This window comes from Scomber scombrus, chromosome 14, assembly GCF_963691925.1.
Source record: "Scomber scombrus chromosome 14, fScoSco1.1, whole genome shotgun sequence".
NCBI lineage: Eukaryota > Metazoa > Chordata > Actinopteri > Scombriformes > Scombridae > Scomber > Scomber scombrus.
The window spans coordinates 28,940,869-28,955,508 of NC_084983.1; the positions used below are offsets into that span (position 1 = coordinate 28,940,869).

At 43.2% G+C, this 14,640-nt stretch overlaps 1 protein-coding gene across 2 annotated transcripts in view; it reads right to left on the reverse strand.

Annotated features, from left to right (window-relative positions):
* nup98 (nucleoporin 98 and 96 precursor) overlaps window positions 1-14,640 on the reverse strand; it is a 33,988-nt gene that overhangs the window by 1,786 nt on the left and 17,562 nt on the right. For both annotated transcript variants that reach the window (XM_062433272.1, XM_062433271.1), the window contains exons 21-33: window positions 13,991-14,125; window positions 9,177-9,422; window positions 8,864-8,996; window positions 8,506-8,753; window positions 7,304-7,479; window positions 6,795-7,060; window positions 5,856-6,131; window positions 4,891-5,048; window positions 4,657-4,797; window positions 4,414-4,559; window positions 3,772-3,993; window positions 1,515-1,756; window positions 713-867 (exon numbers count right to left, since the gene is read on the reverse strand). In XM_062433272.1, the coding sequence (XP_062289256.1) occupies window positions 713-867; window positions 1,515-1,756; window positions 3,772-3,993; window positions 4,414-4,559; window positions 4,657-4,797; window positions 4,891-5,048; window positions 5,856-6,131; window positions 6,795-7,060; window positions 7,304-7,479; window positions 8,506-8,753; window positions 8,864-8,996; window positions 9,177-9,422; window positions 13,991-14,125 (2,544 nt within the window). The remainder of the gene's footprint in view (window positions 1-712; window positions 868-1,514; window positions 1,757-3,771; window positions 3,994-4,413; window positions 4,560-4,656; window positions 4,798-4,890; window positions 5,049-5,855; window positions 6,132-6,794; window positions 7,061-7,303; window positions 7,480-8,505; window positions 8,754-8,863; window positions 8,997-9,176; window positions 9,423-13,990; window positions 14,126-14,640) is intronic.

The window sequence follows — 14,640 nt, forward strand, 5'->3', positions numbered from 1 at the left end:
TACTATCAAACTCACACAGACGATCTAATCTGAGGAAGTAAACCTGGAACTAAAAGTTTAAGTCAGTTTCCATCTGATTAAAACATGAAGGAAACACAGAGTAGAGTCAGATGATGATGATGAATATAAAGCAGAGTTTGTCTTCTTCTCTTCCTTTTTTCTTTCTTTCTTTCTCTTTCTCTGTTTTAAACGAGTCATGAAGTTCGACGACAGAACCAAACTTTACTTTTAACATTAAATCCTCAGATAAACATTTAACCCTCAAACAGGCAGAGAGGAAAAACAAAGTGATGTTTCTCCTAAAATAAAACATTTATATTAATATATTGTGAGTTGCCTCTCCACCAGGATACGTTACATAATGGAAAGCAATTAAATGTTTTATATTATATGTATAAGATCCCTTGTTATTAATATCACACATACTAGTTTCTAAACTGATTTTTATCATTTCTATCAAAGTATAAAACTTCCACAAGCTTCTATTCTACTAATTCAATGCAGACTTACAATTAAACAACTACTTTAACTAATCCTGCTGCTAACAGAGATAAAGAGTCAGTTTAAGGTTTAAATGTTTGGAGACTAAAGTTTAAAGTTCCTGTGGTGGAAATAAACGTTTAAAAGTATTAATCTGCAGGACTTCATGCTGTTCTTCTACGTGTTAGTAATATATAATAATGATGATGATGATGATGATGATGATGCTGACCTGCTGGATGTCCTGCAGCGTCTTGATGACTCTGATGTAATCCAGGTAAACTCCCCCCGCCGTGTCCCAGTCCTGGATGGAGGAGCTGTGCTCAGGAAGCGCCAGACCTTCCAGAAACTCCAGCAGGTAGTCGTGGTTATCGTTGATGATGCAATCTACGGCAGCAGAGGAGGGACAAAATACTATTATCTATGTCTCAATGTTCTCATGGCTCAGGGAGTTTAGTTGGAGCCGTTAGTGTCTTTGATATTTAACTTATTAACACTTACAGAAGTACGAAGATTAACACGAAATATGCAGATTATTCAGATCAAAGGAGTCACAAGCAGAAATTACGAGAATAAAGTCGTAACATTAGGAGAATAAAGTCGTAATATTACGAGAATAAAGTCGTAATATTACCAGAATAAAGTCGTAACATTAGGAGAATAAAGTCGTAACAATACGAGAATAAAGTCATAATATTAAGAGAATAAAGTCGGTTTCACAAATAAGGAAATACTTTTCAAATTATTATCATTATCAAAACTTTGAAACGACTGAGTATGTTTGGAAGAAAGATCCACACGGACTTGGAAGAAATTGCTTCTTTTGTGGAAGAGAAGCCGTCTGGTAGCGGTCGACTGCAAGGCTTTATTCTCCTAACATTATGACTCTTTTTCTCGTAACATTACGACTTTATTCTGGTAATTTCCCAAAATGTTATTTATTTATTTTTCCTCTTGGCCCTCAAAGATGATCAGAAACAGTGACTCTGATCTGTGCCTAATAAACCTCCTGTACTGGGGGCCCTAACTCGTACCTGAGGCCAGGTGCTGGATGAGCAGCCGGTGGCACTGGTTCCAGTATCCGGCCCGGTAAAGGTGCAGCGCCTCCTGGTGGCGGTCTCCGTCACGGCGAGCTCTGGTAGCTTTGGCTTCGTGGATCCAACGTTCGGGGATCAGCAGCCTCTCCGTCAGGAAGCGCTGCCTGCGGACCGACTCCTGCGTCTCCTGCAGGGGGCAGTGCAGCGTCAGCAGCTCCCGCACCGCTCGCTCCCGCTGACTGAACACAAGAAGAAGAAGAAAGTACACGTCAACATTTATTCATATAAATCATTTTAACAATAAAACGATTCTTTGAGTTCTAGTAACGTTCACTGTGAACTTCAGAGCTGCAACTAACAGTTATTCACATTATGAGGCAGCCTTTAGCTTCAGCCTTTTAATTAATAACTGTTTAAAGTCTTTGTTTTTTGAGGTTTTAAAATGTTGTTTTACTTTAATTTATGTTATTTATTTAGTTTTATCTTTTTATTAGATTTTATTCGTCTGTTTATTTGATCTTTTTAACGTAGTTTCTAGTCAAGTTTTTATTAAACTTCTCTTCTATCTATTATTTTTTTAGTTATTTAACATTTAATACATTTTCTATTATTTTTATTCATAATTTCTTAAATTATACATTTTTAAAAACGTTTATCATTCTTATTTTCTCTCGTGTACATTGGTCTCAATCTTTATTCTTTGTTTTCTTCCTTTTCTTCATGTTCTCACTTGTTCTGTTTCAGTATCAGCTGTGAAACACTTTGAACTAAATTAACCTGAATAATAAATAAAGTTGTATGGGGTGGTGGTCCCTCTTTTTAAGAAGGGGGACCGGAGGGTGTGTTCCAACTATAGGGGGATCACACTCCTCAGCCTCCCTGGTAAGGTCTATTCGGGGGTACTGGAGAGGAGGGTCCGTCGGATAGTCGAACCTCGGATTCAGGAGGAGCAATGTGGTTTTCGTCCGGGTCGTGGAGCTGTGGACCAGCTCTACACCCTCTGCAGGATCCTTGAGGGTGCATGGGAGTTTGCCCAACCAGTCCACATGTGCTTTGTGGACTTGGAAAAGGCATTCGACCGTGTCCCTCGGGGGGTCCTGTGGGGGGTTCTCCGGGAGTACGGGGTATCGGACCCCCTGATACAGGCCGTCCGTTCCCTGTACAACCGGTGTCAGAGCTTGGTCCGCATAGCTGGTAGTAAGTCGGACTCGTTTCCGGTGGGGGTTGGACTCCGCCAGGGCTGCCCTTTGTCACCGATCCTGTTCATAATTTTTATGAACAGGATTTCTAGGCGCAGCCAGGGCGTTGAGGGGTTCCGGTTTGGTGACCTCAGGATTGGGTCACTGCTTTTTGCAGATGATGTGGTCCTGTTGGCTTCATCAGACCGTGACCTCCAACTCTCACTGGATCGGTTCGCCGCCGAGTGTGAAGCGGCCGGGATGAGAATCAGCACCTCCAAATCCGAGTCCATGGTCCTCAGCCGGAAAAGGGTGGAGTGCACCCTTCGGGTCGGGGATGAGATCCTGCCCCAAGTGGAGGAGTTCAAGTACCTCGGGATCTTGTTCACGAGTGAGGGAAGGATGGAGCGGGAGATCGACAGGCGGATCGGTGCGGCGTCTGCAGTAATGCGGGCTCTGCACAGATCCGTCGTGGTGAAGAGAGAGCTGAGCCGAAAGGCGAAGCTCTCGATTTACCAGTCGATCTTCGTTCCTACCCTCACCTATGGTCATGAGCTTTGGGTAGTGACCGAAAGAACGAGATCGCGGGTACAAGCGGCCGAAATGAGCTTCCTCCGTAGGGTGGCTGGGCTCTCCCTTAGAGATAGGGTGAGAAGCTCGGCCATCCGGGAGGAGCTCGGAGTAGACCCGCTGCTCCTCCGCGTTGAGAAGAGCCAGATGAGGTGGCTCGGGCATCTAGTTAGGATGCCTCCCGGACGCCTCCCGGGTGAGGTGTTCAGGGCACGTCCCACCGGTAGGAGACCCCGGGGAAGACCCAGGACACGCTGGAGAGACTATGTCTCTCGGCTGGCCTGGGAACGCCTCGGGATCCCCCGGGAAGAGCTGGACGAAGTGGCTGGGGAGAGGGAAGTCTGGGTTTCCCTGCTTAGGCTGCTGCCCCCGCGACCCGACCCCGGATAAGCGGAAAGAAGATGGATGGATGGATGGATGGATGTATGTAAATGATGAATTGCTGAGTTGCTGGTTATCTCAACTGTTGCGTCTCTTTCTAACTGAGATGATGAGTTAGTACGTACGTGTGGTCGGGGATGTGCAGCAGGATGAAGACGGACAGATGCCAGAGCCCGGCGCTCTCCAGCTGAGCGGCGTAGCTGGCGTGCAGCAGCCCCTGCCGCTGGGAGCTCAGGTGGCTGTAGTGCAGCGCCTGCAGAACGCCCCAAAGGTGCCAACTGAGCCGGTAGTCCAGACGCTCCCAGGTCACCGTCAGAGGGTCCAACAGCTGCTGCAGGTTATAATGTCTGCAGGAGGGAAACCAGTCAGGGTTCATACTGGGAACACTGGGAATGTGAAGCTGCAGACGTTTAAGCATCAATATAAACACAGAACAGCTGATTCTGCTTCTTAATGTCAATATTCTGCTTTCTTTCATATTTGTCACAATTTTCTGACATTTATAAAATAATTGACAGTTTAATTCATCATGAAATTTGAACATGAGTCAGTAACAGTAAGGGTTGGTAAGATGAGTAATTCAAAAATATTGTTTATTTTTGTTGGTTTTATATAATTTGAAATGACATTTGCACCATTTTTTACCAAAATTAAGACTGAATGCTCCTGAAAATGTCAAATGGTGTAACCACAAAAGAATGAGTTTTATGATCATTTTCTTGCTGATATGAACTGTTCTCCCCAGGTGAGTCATGTGATGCGTTTACCTGTCGCTGTAGAGTTTGAGCAGGTGGAAGCAGAGATCATACAGCTGCCGTTTGGACTCTTCCTCCTCCTCCTCTTCCTCCGGCTGCTCCTCCTCCAGGTACGGAGGCAGCGGGGCGCAGGCGTACTTCCCCCCCTCACACGAGCCCTGCAGGACGACAGCAGCCAGTCAACACAAACCGACGACTAAAGTCTAAATATGAAGCTTCTCCACAGAGCAGCAGCAGAGGGGCGGGTTCTGTTACCTGGAAGGCGGTTTCGTATTTGGCGAGCGCGTCGGCTACGGAGGCGGTGGGAGGCAACATGAACCAGAGGTGCACGGCGACGCAGCGCTTCCAGTCCAGCTCTGAGCAGACGTTCACCACGGACTCAGACGACTGCCACACCTGCAGGAGTAAAACACAACTCTTACTATCTGCTTTCATCTCTCTGAATCTCGTCTAGTTCGATAATGTTTCTGTGGTTGTTTTTATTCGTACGGGTTTCCCGGCCAGCAGCGTGAAGATTCGCAGCCGCTCCTCGGACAGGTAGCTGTCGGACTGCATGCGGTTCCAGTCGGCGAGCTGAAGGGCCAAAAGGTCCCGACTGTACTGGGAGCCCATCGCCTGAGACAGCAGCAGAGACAGGCGGTGATCTCCTGAAGACAAAGAGCTGGACGTTAGTGGAGACGTTTAACAGAGACAAGAGTTCAGACTTTAAACTCCTTTTAAAAGCTGCTTTACTTCATGTCTGCAGGATCTGAATAATACTCTACTTTTAATCATTCACGTTCGTGCATTTTGAAGGCATCTTTTTAATAGTCAGTATGAACCATAGACTGTATATAAGGGGCATGAGGCGCCCTCCTGAACCTGTTAACCAATCAACCTGTCAATCACCACGTAGCCACGCCCTAATGCATACCCTGCTTTATCGTCACATATAAAATCAGGGAGGCCAAAATGTCCCAAATGAACATCATACTGCATTGAAGAAGGCTTTAAACTAGCGATTGAGACCATAAACACATTTTGAAAACGTTTACTGAGGTTAGAAATCAAGTGAGAAGTTGGTGAATTCTCCATTGACTTGTATAGAGACGGAAGTCCTTTTGACACCAAAACGGTCGCCCCCTGGTGGCCTTTTGATAGAATGCAGTTTTAAGTTACTTCCGCGTTGGCCTCATTTCAGAGGACCGGAGCTCCCCGCCTGGTCTGAACAGGAGGAAAACTTCTTTAACGTTCATAAGAAGGTAAAAATCACCTGCAGGATTCAGCAGCTCACTCTCTTATATAAATGTCTATGGATCAATGTTTGTTGTTTTGTGGTTAAAAGGGGGTAAAAAATCTGTTTAGACCTGCTCTATGTGTAAAGTGCCTTTAGGTAACTTTTGTTGTGATTTGGCTCTATATATATATATATATATATATAAATAAAGATTGATCCTCTTCCTCCTCTTCCTCACCTTCCCTCTGAGCGAGCCGACACGCTTCACTGATGCGGTTTCCTGTCAGGTAGCTGAAGATGGCGTCTGTGTGGCGGCCTTTCCCCGCCAGCGCCACTTCCTCCTCTACCCTGCAGGTGGCGCCGCGGGACAACCAGGCGGAGAAGGTTCGTCTCCTCTCCAGCTGCTGCTGATACTCGCTGGACGGCTCAACATCTGGCTCCTGGTCCGCCGGTCCCAAGCGGCCCCAGAGGGCCTCACACAGGGTCCAGACCTCGGCCCAGTAACCCAGCAGGGCTGCAGGAGAGAGAGGGGGGGGGGGGGGGGGGGTTCAGTCATCTTATCATTTAACTCTGTAGAGCAGAAGGATCAAACAAAGGAAGGAAGAAAGGGAGGAAGGAAGGAAGGAAGGAAGGAAGGAAGGGAGAAAGGGAGGGAAGAAGGAAGGAAGAAAGGGAGGGAGGGAGGGAGGGAGGAAGGAAGGGAGGAAGAAAGGGAGGAAGAAAGGGAGGGAGGGAGAAAGGGAGTAAGAAAGGGAGGGAGGAAGGAAGGGAGGAAGAAAGGGAGGAAGAAAGGGAGGAAGGGAGGAAGAAAAAGCGGAAGAAAGGGAGGAAGGGAGGAAGAAAGGAGGGAAGGAAGGGACGAAGGGAGGAAGGAAGGAAGGAAGGGAGAAAGAAAGGAAGGGAGGAAAGAAGGAAGGAAGGAGGGAAGGAAGTAAGGGAGGGAGGGAGGAAGGAAGGAAAGAAGGAAGAAAGGGAGGAAGGGAGGGAGGGAGGGAGGGAGAGAGGAAAGGAGGAAGAAAGGGAGGAAGGAAGGAAGGAAGGAAGGAAGGAAGGAAGGAAGGAAGGGAGGGAGGGAGGAAGGGAGAGAGGAAGGAAGGAAGGAAGGAAGGAAGAAAGAAGAAAGAAAGAAAGAAAGAAAGAAAGAAAGAAGGAAAGAAAGAAAGGAGCGGTCTCTTACGGTCAGCTCCTCCCTGCTGGTCGCTCAGCTGCAGGATCCACTCTGCGTATTCGTGCAGCGCTGCAACGCCGGGCTGCGGTTGGACCAGCGGACATGCAGAGGCGTCTGTGGTGCTGACGCTGCTGTGCTTCAGGCAGATCTCTAGAGGGCGCTGCAGGAACACCTGGCTCTCATCTTCATCATCCTCTTCCTCACTCAGCTTCCCTCCTGGAGGCTCCAAACCCTCCAGCTGCTCCAGCACGACCTTATAAGGACTCTCAGCCAATCTGCAGCAGAGAGGAGCCAATGAGAGGCAGCCATACTGCACTGTGTGTGTGTGTATGTGTGTGTGTGTGTGTGTGTGTGTGTGTGTGTGTGTGTGTGTGTGTCTGTGTGTGTGTGTGTGTGTGTGTTTGTGTGTGTGTGTGTGTGTGTGTGTGTGTGTCTGAGTCTATGTGTGTGTATCTCTGTGTGTGTGTGTGTCTCTGTGTGTGTGTGTGTCTCTGTGTGTCTGTGTGTGTGTCTCTTACGGTTTGTTCTTGGCAGGTTTTGGCAGGAAGCTGAAGTCGGTCCTGTTCATTTCTTGGTCGATGTATTTAGATGTTGAGCTGAGCCTCTGTCCGCAGTGCGCCAGCGTCCAGCCGGGACCCCAACCGACCCGAAACGATCGGCCCACGTACAGCCCAGCGTCCATCAGCAGACCTCCCTGCAGCAGGAACATCATCAGTTACCATAGTTACTACTTTAACCATCAGCAGACCTCCCTGCAGCAGGAGCATCATCAGTTACCATAGTTACTACTTTAACCATCAGCAGACCTCCCTGCAGCAGGAGCATCATCGGTTACCATAGTTACTACTTTAACCATCAGCAGACCTCCCTGCAGCAGGAGCATCAGTTACCATAGTTACTACTTTAACAATCAGCAGACCTCCCTGCAGCAGGAGCATCATCAGTTACCATAGTTACTACTTTAACCATCAGCAGACCTCCCTGCAGCAGGAGCATCATCAGTTACCATAGTTACTACTTTAACCATCAGCAGACCTCCCTGCAGCAGGAGCATCATCAGTTACCATAGTTACTACTTTAACCATCAGCAGACCTCCCTGCAGCAGGAGCATCATCAGTTACCATAGTTACTACTTTAACCATCAGCAGACCTCCCTGCAGCAGGAGCATCACTAGTTACCATAGTTACTACTTTAACCATCAGCAGACCTCCCTGCAGCAGCAGCAGCATCAGTTACTATAGTTACTACTTTCTTGTGATGTTTATTTAAAAGTTATCAACCTGAAAACTGAAATAAATGCAGAAAAGATTTAAAAAGGAACTGATTTATAACTGTGTCCTCTGGTTTGATCTCTGCCTTTTTTAAAGTTTGGGCAAAAGAAACCAAATAACCTGAAATTATGAGACATATAATATATACTAATTTATATTATGAGACTAATAATGATGCAAAAGCAGGATGTTACTGTTGTTGTGGGTTGAAGCTCACTTTAAAGTCATTTATAAAGGACTGTAACTAATGATTAGTTTCATTATAGTTTACACTGATTTACTTTAATTAGTAAGTTGATTGGTTGGTTTATATAAAATACTGATAAATAATGATAATAATATAATTACACTCTGACCTAATTTAACACCTTAACTCCTGCAGTTCGAGACATTTAAAGACATTTTAAGACATTTGAATGATGCTTGTTTCCTCCTCAGAGTACCGACCTTCCCCTGAGTGACGGACTCTTTCAGGGCCACCGGGCCGCCCAGCCGTCGGACCCCAACGGTCCTGACGGCCGGTTCTGCGGGTCTGGAGGGCAGCATGAAGGAGGAGGAGGAGGAGCCGGGTCCCGCCCAGTGCAACGACCGTGAGGACTCCACGGCGGCCGGAGACGAGAGAGGAGGAGCGCGAGGAGAGTCTGAGAGCTGAGAGAGGAGACCCGAAGTAAACCGAGCCTGAAGGAGACCGCCGACTGGAGAGAGAGGAGATGAACGTTAGGATCCAGCTTCTAGTCCGGCCGTCATCAACATGATTATTATTATTATTAACTGTTAACAGGAAGTAGATGTTTGAGTTTCCTACCCGACGGTCGGCTCTGAGCTCCCGGCAGGACGAGACGAGGAGACGAGACCTCGGCAGAGATCTTCATCGCTCCCTGATCCTGGAACATGTCGCTGTCCTCCTCATCCTCCGCAAACAGAGACGCCTTCATGATCTGACAACAGGAAGGAAAGGGCTTTATTGTGGCGGTCTGATGCAGTGACATCCTTCCTGTGTGTGTGTGTGTGTGTGTGTGTGTGTGTGTGTGTGTGTGTGTGTGTGTGTGTGTGTGTGTGTGTGTGTGTGTGTGTGTGTGTGTGTGTGTGTGTGTGTGTGTGTGTGTGTGTGTCTCTACCTGCAGGGTGTGAGGGTTGATGCCCAGCGAGGACGCGATGTGGCTGGACGTAGCGATGACGTCGTTCTCCGCAGAGATCAAACCGCCGAGCTTCGCCGCCGCCACCGCTGCCGTTTCCAAGGCGACCGACAGATCGCTGTCCTCCTCGCCTCCCAGCATGCTCTCTGTCGGGAAGCTCTGGGTGATGTCGGCCATGTCGCTGTCCAACTCCGCCATGCTGCCGGGAAGATCCACGACCACGGTGGACTGAAGAGAGAGAGACGCCTACATTACCCACAATGCAACAAGGTACTTGTTCTTTACTGCAGTATTTCCATGTGATGCTACTTTCTACATCTCAGAGGGAAATATTGTACTTTCTACTCCACTACATTTATTTAACAGCTTTAGTTACTTTTCAGATGCAGATTTGACACAATGGATAATATAATATAATATAATATAATATAATATATAATATAACAAGCTTTATAAATACAACACATTGTTAAAGATGAAACCAGACAGCAGTGTGTAGTCGGCTCACATCTCAGATGTCTATGAGTTGTTAACAGCTCCACCAAATACTGATTTTTCCCTCTAAACTTCTCACATGCTTTCATTTCAATAAATGTTCAAATGATCCAATATTTCAGCAAAAATCAAAGATTAGAGAAAAAGTCCAAAAACTGAAAACACATTTGTGTATCAGAACTTAGTTTGTTCTTCTTTCCCATTAATCATCTCACCACCCCTCACATTTACCTGCTGACCCTTTGGAGGGGCCCCACCCCTAGGTTGGGAACCACTGGACTAAACTAGCTAACTGTATATAAAGTAGTGTAAACTAGCTCCACCTCCAGCAGCACTGTGTTGATGACTTCCTGCTCTCTTTATTTTCTTTATAAACTCAAGTTACATAAAACCTAACGGCAGCCTGCAGAGACTGAATTTAGTGAACAATTACATTTAATTTAATACATAAAATCTGACAAACTTCAGGCCATTGAGCATCACAGCTGTGTGTTAGAGGTTTGTTTATAATAAATAATAATTATACTGACTGCAGTCTGTCTACATCTGAGTGATACTTAACTTTAATCCAAAACTATAATCTCTGAGCATCTGAAAGGTGTCAGAAGATAAATGGACTTTTGACAATTTCCCTTTTTAACAATATACGTTTATTGTGTTTTTTTATTAACATTCAGATTTATCAGAACTTTTGCTTCTAATTAATTATTTTCACTTGTTGACTTTTATATATGAACATTTTTCTGACCTGAGACGCTTCATCACACTGATCTGTGCTCTGATTGGATGATAGCTGCAGCTGTTACGTGTTTATATATGTAAGTGTTGTGATTACGGTCGGTACTTTAATTTTAATGGTACCGACCGAATGATGTCATAACCACGGAGTATTGATTCCCGTCACATTTCAGGACATTAAGGCTCATCGTCCTTCAGCTAAAAGCAGCTTTTTATTTGATGCTCATGGTGCAATACCGCCGTTAACCAGCGGTGGTGCTAAACTCCGTCGTGGTGTCACCATGGTAACTGTAGTAGCGCTACTATAGTTACCATGGTAACTGTAGTAGCGCTACTATAGTTACCATGGTAACTGTAGTAGCGCTACTATAGTTACCATGGTAACTGTAGTAGCGCTGCAGCTACACAGATGCAACAGAAATATTAATAAAAGCTAAATAAACTATGAATATATATTCAACACTTGTTTTATATGTTTTATGTTTACTTTGTATATATTTTTATCACATTGTCTCTTTACTAATTGCAGCCTTTATATTTATATCTTTATTCTTTTGTTTTAATATTTTTGTGTGTTATATTAATCTTTGCTGGAAAGGCAGCACTAATATTTCACTACACATCATTGTACTGTGTATATTTGTTTGATAATTATTATTTTTATATGTTCATATTTTCACACTTTTATATTGTTTAAAAAAAGTTTAAATAAAATAGGCAAAAACATTTAAAGTAAGAATTTTGGGACTTTTACGGTTGATAGTTCAGTAGTTACAGATTTAGAGTAAAGTACTGAAGTAAAGTTGAGTACCGGTACCGGTTCATATGTCACTATTATTATTATTATTAAATGTTTTTAGAGCTTTTATTGAAATGCCTTTTCTGCACAGAACTTTTTGTTTTAGGGAAACACAATTTCATTGCTTATGTAAACGTACTTGAGTAATGACAATAAAAGCTGTTTAATCTAATATCTAAAGCAGAGGTCTCCATCCCTGCTCCTGTAGAGCTGCTGCCCTGCATGTTTAGGTTTCTCACCACTCTAACACACCTGATTCTCATAATAAACTCATTATCAAGCAGCTGAAGCTTCTCAAGAGGTTTGATAACATGTTCATAATTAGAATCAGGTGTGTTAGAGTGGAGAGAAACCTAAACCATGCAGGGCAGCAGCTCTACAGGAGCAGGGTTGGAGACCTCTGATCTAAAGGAACCTTAGTTGTGATGAAGTTCAGACTGAAACGTCTTGATTATAACGAGACAGTAAAAAACAACATAAAACGAAGAACAGACGGATGAGCAGGAAGTTAAACCTGAGGAGATTATTTTAAGACATCAGAGTTTAAAGATGGAGGCTTGTTATTAAATGGTAACTTTGGTCCATTTTGATGCAAACTTATTTCCAGATGTTTTAAAACATTCTCAAAGTTATTGAACGGAGGACCTTTGCCGCTCCCTATTTCCTGTCGGCCATCTACTGTTTGTCTTTACTCCTGAATAAACTGGTTTAGATTAAAGGACATTAATTTAAAAACCAGCAGCTTTTTATTATATTTAACTACAGAGTTGAAGTTAAAGTTGTTCTTTATACAAACTGTGAAGACAAAAAGGTTAAAATCCAGTTAACTTTATTAGTTTGACCATAATTAGCAGAATGAAGCTTAATACAACGTTTATCACACATTTTAAAGCTGCTTCAACTTTTAAACTCAAACAGATTTTAAAAAGTTTATTTCTTATATTTTCGGCTCAAAAGAAAAAAAACAACAAAAAAATAAAAATAACAAACATAACGAAATATTCTGAGAGAAAAATACTGAAGAACAAAACAAACAGCAAAGTGTGTGTTTCTCTGTGTGTGTGTGTGTGTGTGTTTCTCTGTGTGTGTGTGTGTGTTTCTCTGTGTGTGTGTGTGTGTGTGTGTTTCTCTGTGTGTGTGTTTCTCTGTGTGTGTGTGTGTGTGTGTGTGTGTTTCTCTGTGTGTGTGTTCCAACTTACAGCTGAAGCAGCAGCAGAGTAAAAACTATATTTAGTGTAATTTAACAAACATAAATACAAACTCTGCCTGATGACATCATCGATAATCAATATCATGATTAACTGTAATTGATCATTTATACTGAAACATTCACAGATTATTATATAACCTTATATTGAATTTAAACTTTTTGTTTTGTTCTGATTAATGATCAATAACTAATCTGATCATTTATAGTTTTTAGTCTAATTTCTCTGACTGAGCTTCTTTAAATGTTGAATATTTTCAGGTTTCATTAAACTGAAAATCGTCTTTAAGAAACACTGATCAACATTTTCTGGGATTTTATGAACCAAAACATTTATTGATTAATTGATTAATTAATTAATTAGTGGGAATAATCGTTGCAGCTTTTAAACAACTGTTATTAAATATAAACTTTAAACAGATTAAAATAACTGATTATTTAAACCTGGATGTTTTAGACTGAAGTCAAAACTGCTGCTGATCATTTATTTATTTATTTATTAATTAAATCATTTATTATAAAAGCTGTAAACTGAACATTCGTGCAGCTGAAGAGTTTCTGCAGCAGCAACTCGTCTTCCTCATCTTCATCTCATAACTGATCACTATCTTCACATTATATACTATTATCACTGAATATTTGACCTTATTTAAACCTTTTTAACGACTATGTGATTTATTTATTAACCCTTTCATTACTGATCATATTCTGACTATAAATTGACGTATTTTATATTTAGTGCCACATTTTAAAACCACCAGAACAAACGACGACATCATGATCTCAAGTTATTTAAAATGAAATCATGACATCATCATTATTATTTCTGTTAATTTACCTAAAAGTGAAGGTTTAAATATTAAGCTTCACGTTAACCTTTAAACACCGTCTGTGTGCAGAGATGTGACATTTAAGGTCACTATAGGACAAAAAATAGGCTTTAAATACTATAATTATGGTTTTATGAGGCTTTTAAAACAGGTCTAAGTTGTATTTAAGGGTTAAAATGAGTCGAACTTTTAGTTTGTGCTGAAAAATAAAATGTTTGTTGAGTTTTAACAGTTTAAAAAAAAAGTGCAACATGAAAGAAAAACGTCAGAAATAATAAACCAGAAGTAAAAACAAATATCAGCTGATCAGATGTTGAGATATTGATCTTTTATCTGCAAACTGTGTCTCATTAATAAGGCTTCGCTTCATAAATCAATAAAAACTGATCTTTTATTTTAGGGGTTCATTAAACTCCAGCAGTGATAATAAGCCTCAGAGGTTTTCCCGCCCTTATAGAATAAATATCTGGCTGGAAATCACCTGATAAACTCATGTAAGACGAGCGGAGTGAAAATATTTCCTCTATTTTTGGCAGAAAGCTAAAAAAAAAAAGCATCAACTTTAATCTGAAAAACGGAGAAAAGAGATGAAAACGACACTTTTAGCAGCTTGAGTCTAATAAAACTAAACAGAGGTTTAAAGTGACTCGCTCCTTTAATGATGTCAGTGAGGATGAAGAGGAGGATGAAGAGGATGAAGAGTGTGCGTGGGCGCAGGCAGCTCTACCTGTGCCTGTGGCGCCATCTGCTGCTGGGAGGGAGGAAGTGACATCATCGTCTTCAGCTTCTTGGGGTCAGCTTTGGGAGGAACGTCGTCTTCCTCGTCTGAGTCCTGCAGCCCGTATTTAGAGAAGTGAGCCACCTGGAGGAAGAGAGGAGAGGAAGAGAGGAAGAGAGGAGGAGAGGAAGAGGAGAGGAAGCGAGGAAGAGAGGAGGAGAGGAGAGGGTCAGATATATTATTATTATTTATTAAATATCAGCTTCTATATCATCTCCAGGTTTGATTTCTAACTCAGGTGTTAAACATGAGGCCCGTGGGCCAAAACCGGCCCGCTGAGGGGTCCAATACTTCTGTCCTTCCTCCCATCTTCCTTTCCTTCCTTCCCTCCATCTTTCCTTCCTTCCCTTCCATCTTTCCTTCCTCCCTTCCTTCCATCTTTCCTTCCTTCCCTCCATCTTTCCTCCCTTCCTTCCCTTCCATCTTTTCTTCCTCCCTTCCACCTTTCCTCACTTCCTTCCTTCCTTCTTCCCTTCCCTCCATCTTTCCTTCCTCACTTCCCTTCCCTCCATCTTTCCATCCTCACTTCCTCCCCTCCATCTTTCCTTCCCTTCATCTTTCCTCCCTTCCTTCCCTCCATCTTTCCTTCCTTCTTTCCA